The 26614-nt window shown below is 44.0% G+C and overlaps 1 protein-coding gene across 1 annotated transcript in view; it reads left to right on the forward strand.

Annotated features, from left to right (window-relative positions):
* The window catches only part of PTPRF (protein tyrosine phosphatase receptor type F), a 285818-nt gene that overhangs the window by 158508 nt on the left and 100696 nt on the right, over positions 1–26614 (forward strand). Inside the window, exon 5 of the mRNA XM_062497725.1 lies at positions 20629–20817. Within this exon, the coding sequence (XP_062353709.1) occupies positions 20629–20817 (189 nt within the window). The remainder of the gene's footprint in view (positions 1–20628; positions 20818–26614) is intronic.

Consider the following 26614-nt stretch of genomic DNA (forward strand, 5'->3'; position numbering starts at 1 on the left):
TGGCCAAGATGGGGCCTTGGGCTCACTTATAGTAGGCTGGGCTTGGTCTTTGGTCACCAGCAGCCATTCCATGACAGTGTTTTGAGGCTTCCTGAAGGGCTGGATACTGACTTACTCCAAGGTCCCCAGCCACTACTTGGGAGCTGCATGAAAGAGCTTTGTTTAGGTGAGGTGTCTGTCAAAGAGGCATTCGGTGTCCGATCTCCCTTTCTCCCTACAGGGTCGCTTAATTCAGAGACTGCCACCTTTGGAGAGGGATATCATTCAGAGTGAAATTACAGACAACTGACACAATCCCTGTCCTCATAAATCTCTAATAATTGTGACAAATGTCTGGGGCGCCTCAGGCTTGCAGTGCTCTGCCACCTGCCCTGCCAGCCCAGCAGCAGCAACAGGGCCAACAGTGTGTGAGGCAGTGGCAGTGTGGCCCTGTCCCAGGGCTGCCAGGACTCACTGCTGTCACCCAAGCTGGGGCTTTTAACTGTGTTCTGGCAGGCACACAGGATCAGCTCTGGTGAAAGCCGCCCAAATGGCAGCAGTCGTTTCCTGCTGCCCAATTTGTTCATATTGATTACAGACCCCAGTGGAAACCCACAGCTGAAATAACAGAGTTTGCTGCTGTTTCACTACATCAGCAGAATCCTGCAATTTCAGTAGTGTGAGATCAGAAGGGAGATTAGGTCATCTATCCCAATGTCTTCGCATCTCAGACAGTCACTGGATAGTCCTCTGATACACACAGGCCTCTTCTTGTGCAGGAACATATCCCAGCAGAATGGAAGGCTCAGGGGAGCTGCTCATACCAAGGTTCCTGTGAAGCAAGGTGGGTATTTGCAAGGGACTCATGCCATCCCTGCAAGCTGCACTGGGCTGCTCTTTTGGGGAAGCAGCCCTTCCTCTCCCACAGGATCCATCTGCTTTTTCTCCCCAGAGATCTGTTACTATTTCTTATTCCTCAGCTTTCTGCAGGTTTCATGGCATCATTCCTGATGCCACTCCAACCACTGCTCCCAGCCTCATGATATAGCTATGGGTACTCTCTGCTGCTTCAAGGAAAGCTGGGAAGGAAACAAAATACTGGGCACACTACAAATAAAATTCCTCCCTGAGCAAAGTAAGCAGCTTTTGGAAGCCCTGGGCTACAGGAATTGATGAGAAGCCTCCAGCCCGCTCAGTGACGCAGGTGCTGTGCTGGCTTCACAGCCTAAGCCACACACTCTGGCCCAAGAGCCCAAACTTCTACACATGTGCATGAGGGATGCAGCTTCTCCAGCAGTGAAGGAACCCTTTATAATTTTTTTTAATCTCAAGCGTCATCCTTCCTGGTGATGACTCAGTTTTGACTCAGCTTTCTGAGGAGGATTTGATGCCTGTCCCCAGGGTGTCATGTGGCTCTGGGGATGGAGGGCAGCAGCAGAGCCACACCAATGCCTGGACAGCCATTGACTTAGCCCAGCAGCCATCAAGGGTCACGGGCCATGGCTGAGTGGTGGAAGGAGATGCAGTCTCTGTGACATAATTTTCTTTCATGCACTCATATTTTACTCTGATTTTAGCAGCTAATAAAATACATGCTAAAAGAACATGTGAGCTTCTGTCCCAGTATATTGTTCCTCTCCTTTTTATGTTTCATTGAACTGGTTTACTGAGGAATTTCTTTCTCATTTCCAAATTAAGAATGTGAAACTCCTTTCAATTTAAGGGGTTTTTTTTAAAGATATTAAAATATCTGTGGGGCTGCCACATTGAGATAGATTCCTCTGGAAAGAGTGGTATTTAAAGCTAATCTTGCTTCAGTTTGTAAATTGCTTATTCTGTATGGGGCTTAGGTCTTGAATCACTTTTCTTGGCCAGGGTGCTAAAAGCTCTAAAGGAAGGAGTGTGAAAGGTGCAGCTGCATTTAAATCTGAAGTGTTCATTTTGAAATATCTTTCTGTAGGGGTGAGAATTTTTCTCCCCAAAACAAGTATTTGGTTTCAGGCTGGCTGGAGACACATCCTTGAGGAAATAAAAGGAGAAAAAAAAAGAACTATCTACAGATTCATTTTTCCATTACTTGGAAGTCATCTTGTATATAATTTAGATGGGTTTTAACGAGGCATAAAGTCACTTTCAGAAAATTGATGACGCTTCGTTTTTTTCTCTAAAATGAGGGCCTGGAGCCTTCCCTTTGTTCCTTTGGTGGGATCATCAGATCTGATTGCAGAAACCCGATGAAGCTCTTAATCCAAGCACCAAGTAACCACAGCTCTGGCCTTCTCCTCTTTATTGATCTTGCGGCCGGGCTGCATTTCTATTTCAGCCTAGTATATACTCCATGTTTCCTTATCTCTAGTGCAACTCATCCCCAGAGTTTTTGGATTTTTTAACTCTTCAGTCACCTAACGTTTTCTTGTAGGGTTCAGAGAGTCTGGGTGTGCAGAGAGGGCTTCTGCTATTTCCAGCTCTGAATTGGCAGTCGTGTAGACAGAACAGGACATAAGGCACCCGGGGAGTTGGGGTCTGTGTTAATCACAACGCATTCATAGCCTCCAGTTCCACTTATTTTCCTCTCTTTCTCCCCTGTTGCAAAGCAGGGTGCTGGCACTGTCCTTGTGGCCGCATTATGGTGAGTCCCTGCCACTTGCCACCTTCATGAGTTCAGTGGATTTGCCACGGCAGCCTGGCAGGTTAGGTGAACCCAAAGGATCGCCAGGGCCGCTGAGAGATGCTGCGTGTTGTACATCCCCTGGCTCCTGATTTGTGAGTTCAGGCACACCGGAGATGCCAGCAGGTGTGAATTTGTCATGGCTCTCTCCTCCCTGTGCCCCAGCGTGCCGTGAGCTGCAGTTTGCCAACTTGCTGCTTCCTAGCAGGAAAGGTCAGGAACCTCATAAACAAGGTGAGAAGCAGAGTGGGGTGGGCACGGCCAACCCGGGCTGCTGATTCCTCCTGACATTAGAGTGCTAATGAATGTTCTGTCATGGTCCCGTGAATATTGCAGGAAGCTTTCGCCTCCTGCCTCCCCTGCCTTCGAGTTACCAAGGTTACCTGATGTGACTCTCCCGGGAGAGAGGAGCGATAGCTGCAGGTCTGCGGGAGGCTCTGGAGAGCATCCCGCCTGCACAGCGGCGTGGGGAGTATGCCCAGTGCAGCCTGGCCATCCTCCTGCTCCCTTTGACTGCTGCCATTCCCCTCGCTCCCACCTCATGCTGCCTAAGGAGTCATCAGTTTCATTTTATTTTAGGGTTTTTTGAGTAAGGATCATATTAATTTTGTTTTGCTTGCATAACCCGGACTGTTATCATCCGACTAATTACTCACATTTTCCTTCAGACAGCAAATGGGAGAGATAAAACTGCAGCAGGTTTATGTGATTTCTGCTTATCAAATTACTGTAATTATTTGAAGAATGGCTTAAAATTGTATGGAGTAATGAATTTAATTATGAGTTTGCAGCGATGCCTTGTGCTGCATGCAGTTTGCAAATGGGCAAGTTTACGAGGAGCTCTTCAGAAAGCAGCAGCAGGCGGGATTGCAGCACGCTCCTGGGAAGAGCCTCCAGCACCTCCATACCAAGGGGGTTGCTGCACGCTTTGCAGGATGGCTTGATAAATGGTGCTCGTCGTTCACCTGATCAGCTTACTTAGTCCAATGCTAATACAAAGCAAGGCAAGACAAAGTGCTGGCAGCCACCTGGTTGTGGCATGCTGCAGCTGGTTGCCTTTGCTGATCTCCTCAGCCCCGGGGTGTACAGGGGACCAGCTCCCTTCCCGGACCTCCACACCCCCACGTTCAGGAGATCAGCCTTGTGGGAAGCTGTCAGGGAAGGCAGCTCAGGCACTGCTGACAAACCTGTCCCACCAGAGCCACAGCCTGTTGCAACCTGCTCCAAACATTCAGAGCAGTGTTAGCCACCTCTCCACTCCACACTAGGAGCAGCAGATTTTTTTTCAGCATGGCTGGGAGGTGCATGGTGACCTGCCTGACTCCTGTGAGCTGTGGAGCACATTCTCTGCTCCCAAGATGGCCCCAAACCCTCCAAGGCAATTATCTCCCCACCTGCTTGTACTTTTCTTGACACCTCTGCTTAGTTCCAGGTGCTCTAGAAATGTGTGTACTGCACTCCACCAAAGGGCTCCAGCCCCTCTTGAGTTTGGCAAACAGGGACATGGCTGCTCTCCATCCCCACATCCACAGGGCCAGATAAATAGCTCCACATTCCTATGGGCTGCTTCCTGCCTTTTGTGCACAGATGTGGAAACTTTGTATTTACTGTTAGTCAAGGTAGTGGCAATATATGAGATTGCAGTCCATGGTCTGTTGAATAAAATACAGATGGCAATAAGACAATTGTAGGAATAGTGAGATACAGATGGACAGATAGTTTGGACTGGACAATATTTTTAATGCCTTTTTTCATTACATGTTGCTGGTGTTTGATGCAGCTGGTGCTAAGTAATTGGATAAACAGCTAGAAAGGCTGGTCCAGAAAGGTGCAAATCCAGATGAAATAGTGTCTTTCAGAGCAGGATCATTTAAAAAGCAGGAATGTGTCCCTAAGAGACAGCCCAGCAAAAGTGGACCACATTCCCAACAAAACTATTATGGAGATAGACATATGGCCAGTCGAGTGAAGAGATTTGGGCTAGATGCAGATAGGCAGTGGAACAAAAATGCAACCCCAGAGAACTGAAACTGTCTGTATAGGAAGTAGAAAAACTGCTGGAACTTCAGATCTCTGCTGAGATGTTTGTGGATACATAAAGGATTATTGTTTCATCTGGTACAACCTGACTGTCACCTTGTCCTGTGTGGCAACCCACGTAACAGGGTTGATAGTTTCCGGCTTAACTACTTAAAATAGCACATATGAAAGGCAAAAGAGTAAGTGGCCACAGGACATCCATGTCTGAAACCTTTGCAAGGACAAAGTGGCTTAAAGATGATGCTCATAAATGGTTCTGGGTCTACTGTTCATTTTGGGAAGTTTTAAATTAAAATGAAGATAGCTACCTTAAGAGATTGCCAAATTTTGTAAGCGCAAGCCTGCCCTGATTTGAGATAGAAGCAAAACTGGCCTCGTATGCAAAGACAAGAAGGCATTAGCAGTCGAAATCCTTGTCTTTGTTGACATGTGAATAAGGGAGTTTGTGTGCAGGATGGAGTTGTACATGATATTATGTCTGTCTAAATGCAAGGTCAAAGCAGATTCTAAATGGTATTGACTTTTCAAAGAGCATGTCACAAGACAAACCTAAATTCTGCATAATCCCTGCAGTTTTATGTAAGTGAGGAAGAAGTACAATGAGGGCACCAAAAAAGAAATGTTGTTGAAGTCATAAACCAGGTGCAATTTTTGGCAGTCTTTCCAAAAACCTGCTTAAGGCAGGAAGAAAGAAAAGCCCGCTTTCATTTGGAAAACTCATAAAGATTTGTGCAACGAATGCTGCAATTGTGAGTGTGTTGATGGTGGTCATAAATAGAGCTGAGTGAGAGGAGATTGTAGGGTGTAGCAGCTTGCCCTGAATCTGGCTGGCTGTGACTCCCAGGCTGACCTCCAGCCCTGGCCAGCCCCTGTGTGTGTCTCCAAGGAGAGTGTGTTTTCTCCTTCCCATACTGATGTGAACTGTTTCCATGGTTCAGTGTGTGGCACAAGCAGAAGAGAATACATTAAGCACCGAAGTGTGAGATTTCATTACCCTTATTGTTTTTAGCCTTTATAGCTATAAATGTTATTAAATATCATAAAATTGACCAGGTTTCTTTAAGTTCAGCTACAGCACTTTTCCCAATTTGTGCTTAGATGAAAATAAAAGACAGCAAACTTGTCTATGAAAAAATGAGAAAATGAGAGTTATCTTAGATTCTTAAAAGAAGTTTGAAAATATGAAATAAAATTAGCAATAATATTTTGCCCCACAAAGCTGCCTTCAGGAGGGATCTGTATCAGAACAAATAATGGTGGCTGATGTTTTCTTCTCTCAGTCATTTTTAAAGGTCATTTCATGATCAAAATTTTTACTTGCTAATTTAATTTCTAGTCTCAGTGTAAATGTAAGATGATGCTGTTATTCTGCTTGGAGGGGAGAATCAACCTTTAGTGCTCGATGTGTCACCGTTTGGGTCCCAGGCTTGTGCCCATGGTGGCTTGGCTTCCTAGACTGGTAGGGCCCTATTTCCCAGCCCAGAATTTCTCAGGTGTTTTAATCAGAGGGCTCTCCAACCTTTCTGAAAAAAAATATTACGCTATCCAGTGTGGTGTTGCCTCATGGTACCAAATAAAAATTGTATTTTCACATGCTTCATTTATTTTTCTGGTTTCTGCTTGCTGCTTGGGTGTGTGGGCAGGCAAACTGTTGATTTGCCATTCTGTAGCAAACCAGGATTGTTCATAAGCCACAAGTTGAGGGGGAGCTTTCTTGCTCTCCCTGCCTCACATTACCTTAAAGATTTTCTCTCCCTAGCTGTTTCCATTATTTTAGGATGCCTGTTTCTGTCACAAGGCGTGGAATCAGTTATTTTGCTGAGCAGAGTTCAGCAAAAACGAGAGAAAGGGAAGAAACCTAGGAAATGAAATATTTTGGAGAGTTGCATTAGCTTTGTGTCAAGGACTCAACAGACAGTATGAAACTTGGGATTTTCAGCTCTCACATGGCTTTTTTTGGGACATTCCCTTTCTGCTTTGTCATGGGGAATGCATGGGTTCTGTAGAGATCTGCCTCAGGTCTGTTGGGGAAATGTGAAAATCCCAACAGCTGCCTGTCTGCTGGAGAGTCTTGTCTGCATTGTTAAGCTTCAAGAGCAGTCAGGTCAGATTGCATGGGTTCGTGGTTTCCCTGCCAATTCTGTCTCCTAGAGGAACCCCTGAGATCTTCTCCCAGATGCTGAGCCACAGGTCTGGTCACAAGGAACTGAGTGTTGTCTGGAGAAGACTGGGACTGTGTTGGTTTTCACTGATAGGATGAGGATCTGCTTTGTTTTCCCTCAGGCCAGTCATGGGTCTAAAAACTCCTGTCTGAAAGGAAAGATAGTATTTTCCCAAGGAGTCTGAGCCCCCTGTGATCATCTCCACCATGAGAGATTCCTTGTGCAGGATGTCTCCTCCTGGCATTTTGTATTGTTGTTGACTCAGTAAAAATGAGCAGCTAAGATTCAGCCAATTCCACTTCTGTCCTTGGAAGGGGTGTCCTCTTGTCCCAGGCAAGCTTCAGGGTGGCACCCCATCAGCTCTGAAAATCCCATCTATGTCTCTAGGACTGCAGTAGAGTTTGCCCTGCGGTGTCCTGTTGATACCCTGAAAAGGGTCACACAGTCTTGTTTACTTGGTGCATGAAGGATGCCTAAGGCAGGAGTGACAGCTCTTCTCTAGATGAATTGTCCTGACACCTGTGGCCTGTGCGCTGTATAGGGTGCTGGGGAAATAAGGATTTACATTATTTTTATCTGCAAGGAGATATCTGCCTCTGACATCCTGCAGGAAAGACTTACAGCAGCTTCTGCTTACAGAAAGTTTTCTTTTCTGTTAGTGGTTGCAGCTGGGAAAGCCATGCCTCATCTCTTGCTTGTAATTACATCAGTAGAGTGTCTTGGGAGAAGGTTAAATAGTCTTTTGTATATCAAATAAAGCCAGTGAACTTCACTGAAATCATTTAATGAAAACAGTCCTGATTATCTGTATATACTGCTGTGTGGTATTTTAAAAGATCTTAAAGGGAAATGTGGAATTGTTTAAGGCCTCTAAAGACTATAGTGCAGAGGCTATGCAGCAAATGCCTTTATAATCTAGGATCTGAAGTAGGCTTTGAATCCAATTGTGTTGTTTGCTGTTGTAAAACATGAGAGATTTTGATACAGTAACTCAGATTTGATACAGAATTTTCTTATTAAGCTTCTTCATGCGCATCAGATTTTAGACACTAGGCTAAAGGGCTCTGCACATCAAGGATGGAACTGACTCAAGGACAGAGCTATTAAGGTGTGTAATAATCAAGAGAGGAGAATTAATTGTCTTTAATTTGGCATAAATCCCAGGGACCATAACTCAGTTTATTAGGAATTCAGGGCCTATTTCCAATTAGTTATACCCAAGCATGCTCACACATCCAGCTTCGCGAGTCTAATCCGTGAGTGTATTAGCACAGCAATGGTTGACATGCTAGTAAAGGACAGCACTGCCTGACCCCTCTGTGTGTGGTCACTGCCAGCCGGTGTTTGCCCAGCAGTAAATCAAACTGTGCCATTGCTTTATCGTTTCTGACACCTTGCAGTGAGCAGCTCAGTGCGTGTCAGCTGCTTGGGCAGTCTGTGCAGACAAAATCACCTGGGCCGTGTTGGAGCAGGTCAGAGAGGCAGCTGTGGCTTTTACATGCTTTTTTAGTCTTTGGGTTTCTGCCTAAGACATCTGCTCCAGCAAAGCCCGGATGCCTGCCCTTTAGGTGTATGAAATGTAAATAGTGCAATTGTTATCTGTACCGGAAAATCTGGTCTAACCTGAGCTGGATTAAAGAAAGATGTAGCAATACTTTTCTGAGTTGGCAGCAGCAGCAAAAGCACATCCTGCAAGTGTGTGGCTCCAAATGCAACACCTCCTGAAAACGTGGGAAAGGATGAGGGACTGCTCAGCCATGGCCTGCCAGTCACCCCTGCACATACCTGCAGAATGGGGCAGAGGTGCTATGTTCTGTCCTACAACAGGGCTGGCTACTTCATACACACCAGGAAATGGAGAAAAACCATAGTCATATTGCCCTTATTTTAAAGCTCTGTGTAAACATCTGAGGATTTTAAGGAAATGTGGACCTGGAGAATCCTTAGGACTTGCAAGCTCTTGCAAGCCAGGCTGTGTGTGGCTTCCATCAAAACATTGAAAAAGGGCTGGCAGAACAGTTAGAACAGTAGCCAGTGTGTATGTGAGGGGCAGAAGGAAGAATGGTTCAGAGCAAGGGAGACAAACCAATTCATGCACTCAATTTCCCCTTGTAATCATTTTCTGAGACCTGCAACCCCATGGCTTTAGCCCCTGTCTGTCAAATGCTGCCTGCCAATCAGTCAGGAATGAAACAATACTCTGATAGGGCAAGAGCACAGTGTCCCCTTAATAGCCGTTCTCAATTTTGCTTATGCTGAGCCTTGGCTTTATTGCATGAGTAGATCCTGAGAAGTCCACAGTGGCTACCTTTTCCTTACCCCCTTCTGTGATTTCCCAAATCAAAAAGAATAAGAATTGAGGAAATTTCAATAGCTGCTGTGGAAACTGCTCCTTCCAGCCACTAGTGTATGGAGCTAGTGCAGGGATCTAAAGAAAGACAGAATAACAGTGCAGTTGCAAAATAGCAGGTTGTCTTTAAGACTTAAAGGCCAACAATCCTTTCATTTTCAAGAGGGAAAAAAACCTTTTTGAAGCTTCCCTTAATTTAATTTTCCAGCACAGTGAAGCTAAGGCTTGCCAAATCCAGGTATCCATGTAGCTTTCTTGGTTTGTACTTTGCAGATGTAACGTTTTGGGAGAAAAGGCAGGGACCATATTTAAAGAAAACAAAACCTTCCACCTGGCAAGGTAGAATTTCAAGCCACCAAACTGTGCCATGTTCCTCACTTGCCAGGGAAAAGCAGGGAAACCCACAATTTCTGTAGTAGTCATTTGATAAAATGAGTCTGACTACCAGCACATATGTCTGAAGTTAGGGAATGCATTTTCCATGAACAGCAAAATAATTTCAGCTGATTTCCTGCATTTGGTTATATTAAGATGAGTAACACTGGAGCCAAGAGATGCTTTTTTTTTGTTTGTTTGTTTTGTCCACTTGGTCTTGATGTTATTTCATTGCCAGCTTTCCATTTATCTGTTGTGTGCTCTTTAATTCATGAGGGCCTGCACTGGGGATTTGTTTAAAACCTTGGCTAAAATTGTCAGCCATTCCTTTTATTGCACATCTTCCTGAAAAGATGGGTGTTGTGGCAAAGCAGTAAATAGGATATTGAGCCTCTGCAACACTTGCTATCTGCAAAAAAGAAGAGTATGTCCTCTGTTAAAGTCTGAACAATTACATCATCCCAGCTTTAAAAACCATCACTTGTCTGGCAACAATGTCTTACTTGTGTTTGCATGTAGCCACTGGTTTACTGTGGGTCTTTGGCTGTGGGCCTTTCTACATCCTTCTGTCTCTGAAATACTGTTAGGGTAACCAGAGTCTCCATCTGAAGTGATGTTGGAGGCAGTACAATTACTGCATTTTCTAGAAAGTGGTGGTTTAACATCAGACAAACTCATAATAAGAGAATATTTCTGTCTTTGGCTCTGTTCAAGGTTTGTTGTGTTTTCCCTTTTATAAAAGGTCAATGCCCCAGCAAGTAAATAAAGTTATTTACCCATGATATTTTTTGTGATGGAGTATTTTAAAACTTCTGCGTGGAAAGCAGTGATGCCATGTCACTCATCTGTTTAGTGTTGGAGGTTAAATTAAAGCTCTTTTTACAGTTCTTGAGTGATTTCCATGCTAGCAGACCCTCTGTGCCTGAGCTGGCTGCAACAAAAAAAGTTCACTGAAAACTTCACATTTATTGTTTCATTTGAAAATAGAATTTCTCGGAAAAAAAAGGTACCAGAGAGGCTTTATCAGTGTCACAGAGCTACCTTATGTCAATACGTGAGTATTTCTAAGAGATTTCTAAAGGTTACTTTCTTTCCAAATCCTATGAAGAAATAATGCTTTGGACTATAAATTTAATTTGTATTTTACTGTATTGGCTTTTACTGGGACTGGTTCTATGTACTGTTTTTGCTAGCTGTTTGATATGATTTATGAGCATTTTCTCAAAACACAGTTTGCTATAAGTAAGGAAATGGCAGACAGAACCACGTGAGTGGGAATCTGTTGATAAGGCAGGAAGGGATGGTGCTGGAGGAAGGGTGTAGTGTAAGGGAAGAGGCAATACAGAGAGAGAGGAGAGCAGGCTGTTAAGCACCTGGACTGATGCTTTTCAGCTTGTTTGCTGCAGAGGAGTCTTGCTTTTGTAAGAATTGTGTTCATCCTCCTTTCCCACACCCACACACCTTGATTGCTGGCTTTGGGATTCAAAGTCTCACGGCATCACAGAGCAACTCTATCCCATAGCTTGGCAATTTTGGAGGTTTATTCCAAAAGTTCATTTTAGTCCTTGAGATCAGAGAACAAAAAGGTTTTTCAGGATATTCTTTTGGAGCAGAGGGAATCCTTGTTTTCCTTTAAAGCTCTGGCTGGTTGCGGATGCCAGAAGTAGAGTATTTTTGTGCTTTCTCTAACAACTCTCTAGCTCCTCCCCAGCACAGCTTTAAGTTTCTGTTTCCAAGCTGGGCAGCTTTCCAGCCACTTTGTCCCCAGCCTGTAGCTCTGTATGGGATTGTTTTGACCCAAGTGCAGAACCCAACTCTTGGCCTTGTTGAACCTCATACTGCTGCCCTCAGTCAGTCAGTCCAGCCTGTGCAGATAGATATCTCTGCAGAGCCCTCCTACCCTGCAGCAGAGGGACACTTCCACCCAACCTGGTGTGGTCTGCCAACTCACAGGGTGCCCCCAGTCCCTGTGCTGTTTGCTAACTTCCAGTTACCTCAAGGGGCTTTGGGGATCCTGGAGAGAGTGAAAGACAGACAACAGGGAGGTTGTTCTCTCCTTTAAAAGTCAGGAGTCATTGCTCATCCATGTTGTCTGAATTCCTTCCTTTTCAGTAGCTTAGATGCAAGGAAAAGCAGTACTTTTTCCTTCCCATGTTGGAACAATTATTGGAAGACTTTTTCAGCAGGACATTTTGTCAAAACACACAACTTGCTCACATCCTTAATCAAAGCTTTTGCTTGAAACTTTCTCAGTGATGCTCTGACAGACTGCGATGTTCCTCAGAGAAGGAGAAGCCATTGGATTGACAATGATGCAACAGGCTGCAGAAACTAAGCAAATCAGATTTTAGCATGGTCTAACCCTTTCAGTAGGAGTTAAGTGACCGAAAATCTTGCATTCTGGCCTGTGAAGTGGAAATGAACATATTTAGTATTCCAGCTGAGTGGCAACAGGAATGCTTCACTTTAATCTGAAACTTGATGTTGGAAAGCGTGGGAGAGCTCTGCTGTCAGATTAACTCCACTCTCATGCCCTTTTTCCTGTGTTGAACTGCAACCAAACATACATGGATCAAAAGTCAAATGCTCTATTAATTTAACCACACATTGGATTTAATGGCATATGGTAATGCATTATTGATTGCACATCTTAAAACTGAAAATCTTTATGCTAATAACACCTCACATCAGGGCAGGTAGTATGAAAAATGCAGTGGATTAATAAATGACTTTGATTACAAGTAAGAGCTGTTGCCATGCTTTTCCTTGTAAAGATTGAAGTTTTGGGTGTGTTTTAGTGGGGGTGTGTTGATATATTCTGACACAAGGAAACATGCAGTAGCAATATTGTATTGCTGTTGTATTTCTCAGTATAAAATATTAAAAAGCAACGGTGGTTTGAAAACAGTTCTACAGGCAGTTATATTCAACAGCTGGTACCAACAAATGGCACAGTCCTGCCTGAAAGCACAGCATGGTCGACTTTTACTGTTCCTTTACTATGGAGTCTTAATAGCTGGCTGCAAAACCCTTCTGAATTCATGCTTTTGAAGAACTTTTGTGAGTCTTTTCAGTGCATACTTCCAGCTGATGAGAGGGGTTTTTTTTGTAGTAGTTACTGAAAGAGCCTAGCCTTATTTATCAGCTGTTGGATGTGACCCAGAAAACTCTATTTTTACCTACTTGAAATCATGCTGTAATTTTGAGGGAGGAAATAATTTTATTTTTTTTTCTTGCCAAACAAGGATTTAAAAAAGGGTGCTTGCTCAGCCGGGGAGTCTTGCAGATAGGTTCTCTTTCTGTGCAAACTCTTCCTCATCCACATTTCTGACATTTCTTGATGTGTAGTTTCTGCTGTGCTATACACTGAACCCTTAAATGACTCTCAGTGCCATACAGTCTAAGCTGTTTTTAGTGCTTCACTCACATGACCAACTAGTTTCTCTGGTCATTCAGGAAAATATTTGTTTTGATGTGTCTTCGGCTTTGAGTTGTTTGTGGACACTACTTTACACTTGTGGCAAAGTAACAAGCTTGGAGCAGGAGGTCCAGGCTGTTCCTCACATCCTAAGGCTTTGTATCACACTTCCCAGTACTCTGTGAGGATGTATAATCAGCTTGGAGAAGCTCTGCCCTGTGGCATAGAGTTTGTTTAGCCTGAGCAGAGGAGCTTCTTCTATAATCTTCCTTCTGGAGTTTTTAAATTATTTGAGATAATATTTGGTGTCTCAGTCTTGCAAAAAACTTGAGTTTAGGACCAAGGCTGCAAGTGTGACTGTCATTATGAGGAAGCCAGAATGGAAAGCCAGCAGAGATAGCTGGGTTGACAGAAGGATTTAGTGGTAGTAGGGATTTTGTAAATGCCACCTCTGACTGTTGCAATCTAATCTGATCAAGTTGTAAATAATTGTTTTCTTTCAGGATGGGTGGAGGTCTCCTAGCTGGCAGCAGGCTCCACAGCTGACACAATACAGGGCAGAAGTTGTTATTACTTAGGAAGATCCCTATACTAAACTGCAACAGTGAGTTGTGGGTGCATACCTTTAATTTGGCCAGGTTTGTGACTTACCTCTGCTCTTGAGTCACTTCAGCAGTTAATCATCTTTTCGTTGTCTGTCAAGCACAAGATTATCTGCGAAGGAGAGGGAGAAATTGCCTGTGCACCAGTGCCAGTGGCAGATGTGGGGTGCTCAGCCCTGGCAAGGGACAGTGCTGCAGAGACTGTCTGTTACCTTAGCACCATGCGTGGAGAGAAGCGGCGCAGGGACTTGGCTGGAGCACAGCCTGATTCCTCATCAGAACAAGTTGGGAGGTGCTGATTTGTCTTACTCTTGGGAGCACCTGCCTCTGCAAAACCATCCTGCTCCCCTCTGAGATAAACAGGTGCTTGGGAATGGCCACCTATACTACTAAGAAAGTACTGGTTGCTTGTAAATGGAGATAATTGCTGTCCAGACGTGAGGACAGTGTCAGCAGTTCCCTTCTGGCACTGGAAGGGTAGCACTGTCTCCATCAAGTGTTTATGGACTCATAAGCTCTGGAACAAGCAAGTCCCATGAGCTCCCACACTGTGAGCCCCTGGAGCAGAAATCTGCCTGACAGTTTATCCTCTTCTGCCATGTCTAGTCTCGTATTTTCTTGAATTTTCCTTACAGTACTTTCTTTGTTTTGAACTGACTCAGATGCCTTCTTTTGTGAGCTGTTTTGCTGGTGCTGTGATCTTTCTAAGAGATAGCAAATACTTTGTTTACTGTAAGCTCTTGTGCAGTAATTCATGTGGTTACACCGTGAAACAGAGAAGTCCTTCTGGAGCTTGTTTCCACACCCACCCATTCATCTGTGCCCTTCTCCCCATTTTCAGTACACGGCTTCATCATGTCACGTTGGCATGATGTCATACAAAGCCAGCAGATTTGTCATTAAAAGCCTTGTCATCAATAGATGACTGTTTGTATTTTCTGCCTGCCTGAAACTGTTTTAGACTTACTAACCCAGTAATTAAGACTGTACTGCCTTTGAAACGGGTTGGTTTCACTGCCCCACCTTTTCCTTAGGCAATTGCAAGGCGATGCCAATGTCGAGGGGGGTATTCATTAGCCTGGATGAGGCTTGGCTCTCCCAGCCAGCTCACACAAATGCAGCCCGCCCACCACTCCCCACATGGCCAGTAGCCCAACACTGGGCAGCCTTCAGAGACCATGAATTTGGATAACATTTGTGGTGCTCCTCTTTAGGGACTTGTGTAAGAAGGATGCAGAAAGACAGCATTGCCTCAAAATGGCTGATAAAATGCTCTTTGTAGAGCCTCAGTTGAACCTGAACAGAGCGATGTCAGGGTTTTCTTATCATGTAAAGAGATGCCGTTCTTCTGGGCTGCTGGATTGCTCGGCTGCTTTTGATTGTCTTGCAGTAATTGAATAGCTGTGCCGTGTAACCTGTGCTGAAGGAGTCAGGGCTGTTTATTCAGCAAACAGATGTCCTGCTTTGTGGTGTGCTTACTATGTTACTGCCTTGCATCTTTCATTAGTAAGTGTTGCCGACTACCCAGGCTATCATCCTTGCACTCATAATTCTTGCATTTGCAAATGCTTTTTTTTGTCGCAAAGGGAGATTTGGAAGCTTGTGAAATTCGTAAAGTAATTCCATTGATCCATCAGGAAAGAGTCTGTCAGTAGGCAGGGGTTATCCCTGCAGTATCCTGTGCTACAGTGCATCAAGCCACCACATCTGGGCAGGATCAGTTCAGCCCTGGTGACGTAGACTGGGTGTGATCCCAGCCTGCCTCACTGAATGGGTAAGGAACATGTGAAATAGCTTTTGGTTTGTATATCCTGCTCCTGTGCAACGCTGACCACAGTCAAACACATTTATCAGATATCTCTCTGCCCTCAATCCATTTCCTCGCTTGTCCCTAGCACCACACACTCCTGAGTGGTTTCAGATAGCTGGCAGAACTGAAAACAAAGCAGCTTTGTGTTTTAATCATCCCTATCGAGACCCTAAAATTGATGTTGATCTGGAAGTACCTCAGCTGAGGCAGGCTGGCGGCAGCCAGTGGCCCAGATAAGCCATTTCCAGCCCTGTATGGTGATAAGGCCCAATATCTCACTTGAAAGGAGTTGAAAACACCCCTTCCAGTGGGGCAGTGGTTTTGATAGATTGTAAGAGATTTACCCTCACAGCTGTAGCTGTAATGTATAGAAAAGCTACTCTTTCCTATTTTAAAATTATATTTGGTATCATTTTTTAACTCTCCCTCAGCAGTCTGAACAATTGGACTCATGATAGTAAGCAAGCCTGGCTTTTATAGGAAGAAGAATGTGACAAATAACTCCCATAAACGTGTTTACAGTTTGCACTATCATTTCTAAAATACCATTTCCTACGTTGACACAGTGGAAGTAAGCAGTGGAAGGGGGAAGGTTTTACAGGTGCCAAGTCAGGATATGACCCCCAAAAAACAGAACTGCTTGGCTGCAAGAGCAGTGAGTTCTGTACAATGTTTGTGCTGGTAGCAATTTGATATTCAGCTCCTCCAACTTTTCTGTCCTGTGAGAGATTACAAGTTTTCAGCAAAATCCTGGGGGTAATCCTGCAGGATTCAACTGTCAACAGCTGTGCTCACCACAGACTCCTCTGCAGGCCTTTTTTTGCAAGCAGCTGTTATCTACACACCATTCCATGCTGGGGCTGATCCGTGCTTCTTGTAAGACGTAAATTGCAATTGCCTGTATGTCCCTTATCATCACTTGATATTTTGAGTGATGCAGAAAATAAGGACGCACCGAGGGGTATGTCTCTCACAGCAGCTTCCTCAGAAAAGGTAGTTTTCTGGGGAGCTGGGGAACAAGACATCTAATTGTAGTTGCTCTAAAGGAGGTCTTAGCTCCTGTTTGGGCTGTGGGAAAGGTTTCTTACCTTAGCTTTTTCCTTAAAGATGAGAAATGCATGGCACAAAGGAGCTGTATGAGAGCAGGGGTTAGATTTCTGTCACCTCAGAAAGAAGATTAGCAAAGGGAGCTGTCAAGTGAGAGGAGATATCCTCTGCCCATACTGTCATGCTGGATGCCAGAGGGACATTCCTGTCTCCTTGGTGACTACTGCTAGCAAGACCTTAGCCTGGCTGTGGATTTTCCAAGTTTCAGTTTGTAACTGCAAAACCCACTCATCTGTTCTTTTCTCTCTTTTTGTTTCCGTCTCCTTTCCTTCTGTTTCTCTATTCCTGCTTTCCTCTGTCATTTCTGCTACTGCTGCTCTAGTCCATGGAGGCAGTTAGAGCTTGCAGTGCCCCCAGAAATCCTATTGTGCCTAGATTTTGCTTGCTCTAACCTAATGTCTATCTTCTGAAAGTACCTGAAAGTACCTGAAACCCAGAAATAAAAACTGGTTTCCATGGTGTGCACTTGAAAGCAGATTCATAGCCTGTTCTAACGTGCATTGAAGGCACACTGGCTATCCTCGAATAAAACCAAGTGCTGACAACCTCATTTTCGCAAATAAGAGTATCCTCGTATTGGCTGGAATAGGAGCTTGGCTGTTACTGACAAGCTCCGTGTGCAGACAAGTTAGTACAGCAAGCAAGGGCTGAAAGGAGCCGAGGCATGACTGAGCCTCATAATTATACCTAGATTAGACTTTTGCCTGAGGGCAAGGCACGGCAAGAACAGCTCTGAACTCCTATCGTGGTCTGTAGTGTTTGAATACAGACACATCCCTCGCTGTCCCAGTGAAGTCAGCAGCGCCAAGCCTGGCTGGAATGAAGCCCTGTTATCTCTACGGGAGTGCTGCTGACGGAGCAGGCGTGGGCTTGTTCTGGGCTGTGCTCTGCGGTGTGACCAGCTCAGGTTTTCTCCAAAGCCACTCTTTTCCAGGAAGGTTTCGGGGCCTGCCAGAGCCACACAGTACAGGGAGAACTATGGAGTGTTTGAGGCTCCCCATGTCGTGATGGTACAGGTACACCTTGGACCGCATCTGGAGAAGGTGCTCCTCCTTCTCTTGAGCTAGATCCCCAGATGTTCTGACCTTGACCAGCACATGTCCCCAGCATATGTCCTCTGAAGCTACCACAGAACTAACAGCAGGTGAACTCCAGCCTCTGGGTGTCTGAGGTGTCATCAGAGACCAGCTGTCAGATTTCCCCAGGCATCTCATCACACATTGATGTGAGCTGGGACTACAGCCTCCTAGAGTCACACTGCTGCTCTTAAACACCAGTGCTACCTCTGTGTATGTTTGACAAGGGTTCAAGTGAGTCCTTGCTTGGTAGCTGCAGACATGCCAGCGCTGCTTGCTGAAGTTTTGGTGGTTTCAAGCTCTAGGCATGCATGGGAACTGGGCTGTATCAGTGCTAGCCCAGGAAACATGCTGTGGATCTGACTATGAAGGATGCACCATTTCTCTACTATCATCATTTGCCACGATAGTTCTGGGGCTTATGTGTGGTTAAGAGGGAAAAGACTGTGCACTGCGTGAACCTTGCATGGCTGGCTGTGCTTGTATATGTCCAGCACAGCGTGGGGTGTGGGTACTGATGATCATCACATGGTGGTAACCTGTGCCCACTGTTCAGCTGATGAGTGCCCAGTGTTCTCACCTGGTCTCTGTAATGACTTGGTCTTGCAGGGGGTGGAGGGTGTGGGAGCAGTGTTGCATTTAACTTTGGAGTGTAGAAAAGGCTTGAGCCAAGAGTTCTAATACAGCAGAGGCAGATACGCTGCTGGGTGTTCGTAATCAGTGTCTCTCTGTTGTATTCAGTGAAGTCAAGGTTAGATGGTGTCATTTCTGCTGGTCTGTGGCTCATCACAAACTGCTAATTTTGATTGAGCAGTCACTCCAGTGCAGCAGACTGGTCATGTACCTGTGGATCAGACACTGTGAAGGACTCTCTGGTCTCTCTGCTGTCTGTGGTCAGGGATCGCTGCAGACAGGAAGAGATTTCTTGCACAAATGGTAGTTTCAGGTTCACTTTTAGCCACGTGCTAAGCCTCTACACAGACTTTGGATGAAGTTAACTGGATGATACTTAGCTCAGTGCACTCTTTGCAAAATTTTGTGCAAACCAGAAAAGATTGTCAGTGGTAATCATGGTGATTAGATTAGATCACTTCAGGGTTTCAGCCTCCCCAGAGTAAACATCTGTTTTCAATACCCTAAATGGCAAGATGCTGCACTATAGGCAAACTTGGCTTTAATCCAAGGGACTGTCATTGGTTACTGCTTTTTTCTATGTATCTTCCTTTGCTTTTAAGTCTATACCAGGTTGTACTTTTGTGTGTGCCCTTCTTTTGTTTCTTTTCAGCCATGTGGGAGTATACATTGTGGTTGCTCAGTATTGAGTGCTTCTGTTGCTTGCTATTGAATGCTGGTACTGGTGTCATTCCAGTTAAGCTCTGTGTACCTTTTGTCTCTGAAAATCAATGGAGAGCAAATTTAAAAAGAGCTAGTTTTCATAGTACCTTTCATTTAAAAAAGAAAATAATTCCATTCATGTTTGTTCATGATGAGAGAGGTTTCTCAAGAAGTCTGTCTGGGAGACAAAATGCAGTTTGTGCTTTTAAAAAACATCAGGAACCTTTTTTCCTGTAGAAAACCTTGAATGCTTCATAGTCACTCTCATCTAAATGGTATTCCTAGGTATTTTTTTTTTTTGTTGTTTCTAGCAGATGTTGCTTTGTGCTATAGTCTTGATTTGCAAACAAGTCAAGGGTCTTGGGAATTCTCTTGAGATCTTGGGTAGACATATGCAAGATTACCTACCACAGGCCATGTTCGTGCTGCAGGTGTGGCAGTAGCGGTAGAAGGAAGCACCTGAGATGACCTATTGCTAGTATCTTCCTGTGAGGAGTGAGGGGTACAGATGTGCAGTGATAGCAGGAAAAATCAGATTGCAGCAAGTTCAGATTCCTCTGGGACTTGGGAAGATGCTAAGGTCTTGTTTGTTTAAACACTGCAGTGAGCTGGGAGCCTTAAAGAATCAGATTTGCCAAAGAAAAAGTTTGCTTAAGGTTCCTTAAAACAGGGAAAAAAAGAAACATACTGAAAATAATTGAGTTTCTGGTGCTTTAAAAGCTTCTTAATGTTCTTCAAGTTCTTTTTTTCTGCAAAAGTATGTTCTTTTGATTGCAGTTCAGGCTTAGCAGAGTACAGTACATCTTGCCACAGAATGAATAAATGAGCTCAGTTCTGCAGCTGCTGTTGAATGACGATGTTGGAGCATGCCTTGGCTTATCGGCGAAGGCTGCCTAATGTATTCCACCCAGCCTACCTGAGTGTGCTCTGCAGCAACAAACCCAATTAACTGTTTTTCTACCTCCTGCATGAATGATTTCAGCAGTTAAGGGGCTGCTTTGTTTCACAGTATTGTAGTAAGCCATGCCAGAGCATGCACTGACCATTTCTTGCATGCCTCTGTTGCTCTCTACAGCTCAGAAAATGCACTAGGAGCTTGCAGTGGCACAGTCTGGCCAGGCAGCTCATGAGCAGAGTGTGGCTCATTAGCTTTACCTTCATTAGTTTCTAAAGCCTTCAGAATCAGATTTGGAGACATGAGGAAGAAATTCACAGTCTATCCTACCAATGTGACAGAATGCTGCTAGTCAAAAAAAAAAAAAAAAAAAGAAAAAAAGATTAAATGGGCTTCTCTGGACCTTTCTAAGGGATTAGTTGTTCTTTTTCAAGATGCCTCAAACTATTTGACTTTGTGTTTGTCTGTTGTCTTCAATTCAATCCTCCCACAAAAAGTCAAATACCTTCTTTTATTGAATTATTAACAACAGTGGATGGAGCTTATGTATCAATGAAAATTATGGATGTTTCCCAAGGCAATTGATTTAAATGGAGTTAAATTTAGTGGAAGCTTCTATTGGTGTAATGAATGCTCATTATAGAGCCTAATGTGCTTTAAGGGCTTGATCACCTTCTCAGTAGAGAAGTCAGGCTGCTGTTTTCCAGCAGAGGCACAGATGCTGTAGGGTGGCCCTGCTGTCACTGCAACTGTATCCCATTGCTACCTGGGAGTATTTCTCTTTAACCTTGTGTGTTTTTTCCTCTTGCAGAAGACCACCTCCCAGCTGGCTTCCCAACCATTGACATGGGCCCACAGCTGAAGGTGGTGGAAAAGGCCCGTACAGCCACGATGCTCTGTGCTGCCAGTGGGAACCCTGATCCTGAAATCTCCTGGTTCAAGGACTTCCTGCCTGTGGACACTGCAACCAGCAATGGGCGAATCAAGCAACTCCGCTCGGGTAAGGTAGCAAAGCAAGTAAGGCTTCCCAGCCTCCTCACTCTTCCTCCCTTTTCTCTTTCTGTGCTGCTATTATTTATTCCCTGAAATGCGATTCTAAACCCAAATGTCAGTTTGCTCTGAGCTTGTTTCTTTTATGATGTAAAAACTGTTTTTGGAGCTGAACCTCTCTGGCAGGATATCGTGGCTTGTTAAAAGGAGACATTAGAGTGGACATGCCTTTTGGAACATCACCTGGATATCTTCTTCGGTAGAACGTCTTGATACTGACCCAAATCCTTGGTAGGCTCAGACATTTCACTACCAACTCAGTGGGTCTTGGGTATTTTTAACAGGAGTACAGTGCAAATCAAGATAATGAGATACTGGTTGAGATTTTACAGTCAGTGGTCATACACAACTTTACTCCTTATACAGACTGCAAGACAGTGCTCTGCTTTCCATTGAGCTTGTTGCCATCCTGACTATGTGATACCACAAGAATAAAGAAAAATCCAAAAAGCAGCAATTCTGTGGATTTCAAGGGAAGGTGGACACAGTTTTGAAATACATCATTTTTTTGATTCTTTTGTTTGACAAGCCAAATACTGGCTTTTGGAATACTAATGGTTATTTCTTGGGGGTAGCTAAGAAAGCACTCATTTTAGCAAGGAATTCTTGTTTTTCTGCTGCACTGTTCAGTCTCCCAGGACTGTAAGGCCCATTAGAGAATTAAAGAAAATAAACGTTGCTTTATTCACTGATGAAGTGGAGCTCCCCAGTGTGAATTAAAGTGGCTGTTTAACAATGCACAGCACGACTACACAGCAGCTTTAGTCTGGGGGAAAAAGCCCCTAGTGCCCTACACAAAGTACAGAAGGGACCACAACTGGAACAACTTTGGTGTAGGGAGGTCCCATGCTTAAATATGAAGCAGACTGCCTTGCCTGGCCATGATTATCTCTGGGCTCTCAAAAACCATTTGTTATGAGTGCTGCTGCCAGGGAACCACCATCTTCTTCTAACCAAGGTGATCGTCTTGGAGCATTTCCCCATAGCAGGAGCCTTCTGCATACATTTGATGGTGCTTGGATGATAAGTAGGTTTGTACTTGGAGGAGTGGGTAAGTGAGACATCACTCTCAGCAAAAATAGAACCCAGCCTGACACTCCTGAACCCACCTTGATGTATCAGTGAATGCTAATTACACTAATGCATTTATAGTTTATGAAATTTCCCAGTGACCTTTAGCTTATCTCCCCCACAACATGGTTTAATCTTGATCTGTTTGTGCTGGAAGAAAATATCACACTTGTTAAATGATTCTGAGAAGCTTTAGGAAGGAGCAATAGGAAAGTGCACATGGATGTGTTTCACTTCATAGCTGACTGAATCAGCATCAGAAATTACCATAAATGAGCAGCAAGGCAGCCTCTGATGCACTTGCTGTATGTTCTTCAGCCTCCTTTTCACAGGCACTTGGCTGCCTCTCTACCAGCTGCTTCACAAGTTTAGTGAGATAGAAAGTTTAAAAACAAACTAGTAAAGCCTGTCACAGTGTCCAAGTTTTGATTTCTATTCACTGTTCTTGAGCAACATCTCAATTGAACATCTCAATTGAATATTTCACCTGGGATTCAAACTCTAGAGCTGGCTGCTTGTGGAAGACACAGTAATTACCAAGGGAGGTGTCAAGGGAACCTTTTAGAAATCAATGAGCAGCACACATCCTCAGACTCACAAAAGAAATTGATTAGCTCTCTAATGTAGTATGGGAGGTTTCTACAGCTCAGTGCAAGAGACTTCCAATTATGAGTTTGAAGTTTTGTTTTCAGGGATCTGGTGCTATGATGTGAAGATTCACCAAGGCTCTGTTCCACTCTGGCATGATTGGGGAGCATGAAGTTTGCAGCTTCTTATGGGCCAGAGATTCACCCCCTGTTTGCATTTGTGGCTTTTTCCTGTATTTGGAGTGGACATAAAGGCAGGCCTGCACTTTGAAGTGCCTGAGTCCCACTTAGGTAACTGCAGCACCCTGTATGAGCAGTGTGATGGCTTGGGCAGTTTCCCATTCATTCTTCAAGGTGTTAATTGGGCTCTCCAGCGCTACACCATAGTTGGGCAGAGTTGCTTTTCAAAGAAAAGAGTATTTAAATAGATACCTCATTATATGGTAGAGTTTAATAGTTTGCAAAGTCTCTGCTCCATTAAGATCATATCTGATAGTCAGGCTGGCATATCTGCATGAATGTCAGTTTATGCTATCTCAATCTAAATATATTCATTTAATTTCATTTAATTAAAACCCAATAAAAGCAAGACAGATGTAATATAGTTAAAATAGCTGCAGCACATTGTGAGACCAATACTGTGGATATAGTGTCCGACCTTCAATGAGTACATAATATACTCAGATGTACAAAATATAGGCCATGAAGGTAAAATCAGCTTTGGAGTCTGACTTAGAGAGGGAGTTGAGGGGCGATTCTGTTTCTGCAGGCTCCCAGTATCGGAGTATAAATACTTAGAGGTAAAGAGCAGCACGTTTGGGAAAGGTGCTTTCTTCTGACACTCACAGTTATGTGGGCTGGCAGTGCTCTGGGGGCTTCAGGCAGGTCTTTGAACTTGCATGCAGTCAGATCATGTGCCCCAAGGGGCTCTGAACATCAGATTCTAGAGTTATGTTCATCTTCTGTCAAGGTACTAGAGTTTGTGTTTTAAGACATCCAAGGCATCATCTTAGGCTTTTTTAACCCCAGCAAGCTGGTGTCTTTGTTAGGAGCAAATGGACCGTTTGTAAATCTGCCTTGTATCCTACTCTTGCTCATGTAGTAATTATATCTAAATGTGTGTATGTGCACTTCTCCTGCTACACTTTGTGACAGCATAACTCTATATTTGGAGAGCTTTTTTAACTACTTCTCACCATGGCTTAAGTTTTTCTTCCCAAGTAAAGCTTAATTCTATTATAAGTCCAGTTTGTGGGTAGTTTTGCAAGTAAATGTCAGGTTAACAGTTACAGAGATGAGAACACAAATAAATACAGGGTTTCATCTCTATTTTCCCAGATCAAGGCAAAAGCAAGGTCTCTGACTCATGCTGGTTGTAGCAAATTCTCCTTTGTTCATCTTGCTAATACTTCCCACCTCCTGTGGGGAGGCTGCTGTTCTGCAAGTGCAGTGACCCAGGACAGCTCCCTGTTCTCCCCCCGGGGTGTGTAGCTTCACTCATTGCCTCTCAGTCAGTGACACAGGATCTAAGCCCAGCTCTGGGCTGGGAAACCTCCCCAGCAATGCTAACACATTAAAAATCTGTTTGGCTGAACTGATTTTAAAACTGTCCAGACACTGTAGTATTGCAGGTGATGACATGCAGGAGTTCTGTCATCCAGAGTCAATGCTGCACCTCTAACCATGTTTTAAAATCAGTTAATGATGTGGAAGCTCACTCAGTATAGATCAGATTGTGCTAATGCTTTACAGTTCTTCTGTACAGATTCTTGGATCAGAAGCTCCTGAGGATTTCAAAGCAGCTCAGTTGGAATTCATACTCTCAAAGCTTTTGAATGTCTCCAGTGATTTTCATAGCTGAAGAATTGCTCTTCCACCTTGCTCTTCAAAAGAACTATGAACAAAATGTCATAGAATAAACAGCTATTCTGACTGCTAACATAAGTCTTTGCCATATAAGTAAACTCCAGAAATTCAGAAAGCCTTATCTTTCATCTAATAAAGAACTTGGTGTTAGAAAAAGTATAATTCTCTTTTAATCACTTTCAATTAACTGAGTTAAGAACCATGCCCTAGATCCTAGTGCGACTTTCAGACAATTAACTGCAAGTAAAGTATTAGAGAGGACTCTGCAGGTGACTTCAGTCACTCTCTGGAAAAATGAAGGTGCCTCTAACACAGAAGCAGTGGGAGCTGGCTCACCATATCACCAGCAAGCATTTTCATATAGGCTTGACCCTATCAGCAGAAGCACTGCTTACTTACAAACAAAAGGAATAGCCAACATGCACAGAGCTAACATGCATAAAGAGGTGGTGCAGAAAGAGGTGGTGCTTCTTTGTCCCAGTGAAAAGTGGCCATGATGGCCATATCCTGCTTCACTGGTAGCATCCAGCAGTCAGTATCTACCAGATGTTCACAGTTTTTAACAAGGAACAGCTTCTAATCCAGACATCAGACAGGCACCAACTTGGGACAAGATGTAAGGACAGCCTAAAAGAATGGAGATTGGGTAGTTTTATCCAAAAGAATCAGGGAACCCACATAAGGATGGAAGTTATGTCTCCTGGAAGAACCTAACTGCACACCTGGGTCTTGCTGTGTGAGTTGCACATAGCAGTTGTGGAATACCTTCAGACTCCATGTGGCTTCTAGTGGCAAATAGTCTTTCACTTTTGAAGAGTTTCCCCATAACCTCTGCTAGGAAGTAGCCAAAAGCACTGTCAGAGTTCTCTGGGATTCAGTGTTGCACTGCTCTAGTGCTCAGTTGCAGCTAGCACGAACTTTGGTTTCTCTGCTGATGTTGCTTTGGAGTGTTTTTTTGGTGGTTCAGATTGCTGCAAGGAAGTGGTGAGTTTGTCAGCAGTGTGAAGTCCTTTCTCCACACTGGGAAATACTGACACGAATAACCCCAGGGGGTTTTCCAATGTATCACCCTGTTTCTTCCTTGCTTTGGTATCTGACTGGATGCTTCCAGTACACAGAGAATATCAGAGTCAGCAGTTATTCCTGACTGAGGTGAATATATGGGGTGTTACTCAGTGTCTATTATCATGAAAAAGAAATAAACTCTCCTTCCTTAGGAGTGTTTCAAACATTTCAAACACAAGGAATTGGGTTTGAAGTTTGATCTTGGGGTGCCCTTTGCATAAAGCAGCTTGGTGATCACAGGGCACAAGTTGGCCTCAGTAACCATTTGAGTGATGAGACCTCTATCACTTGCTGGACTCTCTTACATTGGCACTCTCTGGCCTGTGTGCTGGGATTTGTCCCTTCGAGGGACACTCTAAAAGGACAACAGCCAGAGATGAATCACCATATGATGTGAAGGATAAAGGGAAACTTCTGTTTGTTCCTTCCGGATGTAGAAATTTGGGGTCCGACTGAAAAGCCTTGTGCACACTCTGTAATGGTGTCCCCTGAGTGAAAAGTGACATTCACTTTCAATGTTTCACTTAACTTGGCAAAGGTGAGACACACATGGAACAAACACTGCAGTAAATACAGCAAGCCTCTGTGTTGCTTTCACAAGGGTTGGATTGCGTTCAGAAGCCAGAAGGATTGGGATTTAATTAATGAAATAATTAGCTGGCCACATTTAATGTTTTAGAGAATCTGCTTCAGGTATGCAATTGCTTCTAGAGCTCTTTATAGACAATTGCATAACAGAGAAAGGGTTGAGCCTCTGCAAGGAGTAGATAAAAAATTTCCTGTGAATCTTTTCACTTCTAGGACAGAGCAACAAACCCTATTTCAGCCACATGAGAGATAAGGAAGTCATGTTCTCGGCCCTTTGTGCTCAAAGTTGTTACACCATTCCCATGGGAAGTGACAAATGGTGGTGATGCTTTTCTTAACTCTTGAAATTGGAAGGGATAGGGTGGGGGACACAAAATAAACCAGAGTGGGAATGCCCTAAACCAAACAGGGCAAAAATATCACTTGGCAAACTTTCCAAACAGGAAAAGAGAAATAACCCTGTTTTCCATGGCTGTGCTATTCCATGCAAGTATCTCTGGGTATCTGTTCTGTTAAGGGTAGCAGTAGTTATTAAGATTCATAAATAAGCAGCAGATTATTATTCTGAGA

This window comes from Cinclus cinclus, chromosome 8 (genome assembly GCF_963662255.1).
Source record: "Cinclus cinclus chromosome 8, bCinCin1.1, whole genome shotgun sequence".
Taxonomy (NCBI): domain Eukaryota; kingdom Metazoa; phylum Chordata; class Aves; order Passeriformes; family Cinclidae; genus Cinclus; species Cinclus cinclus.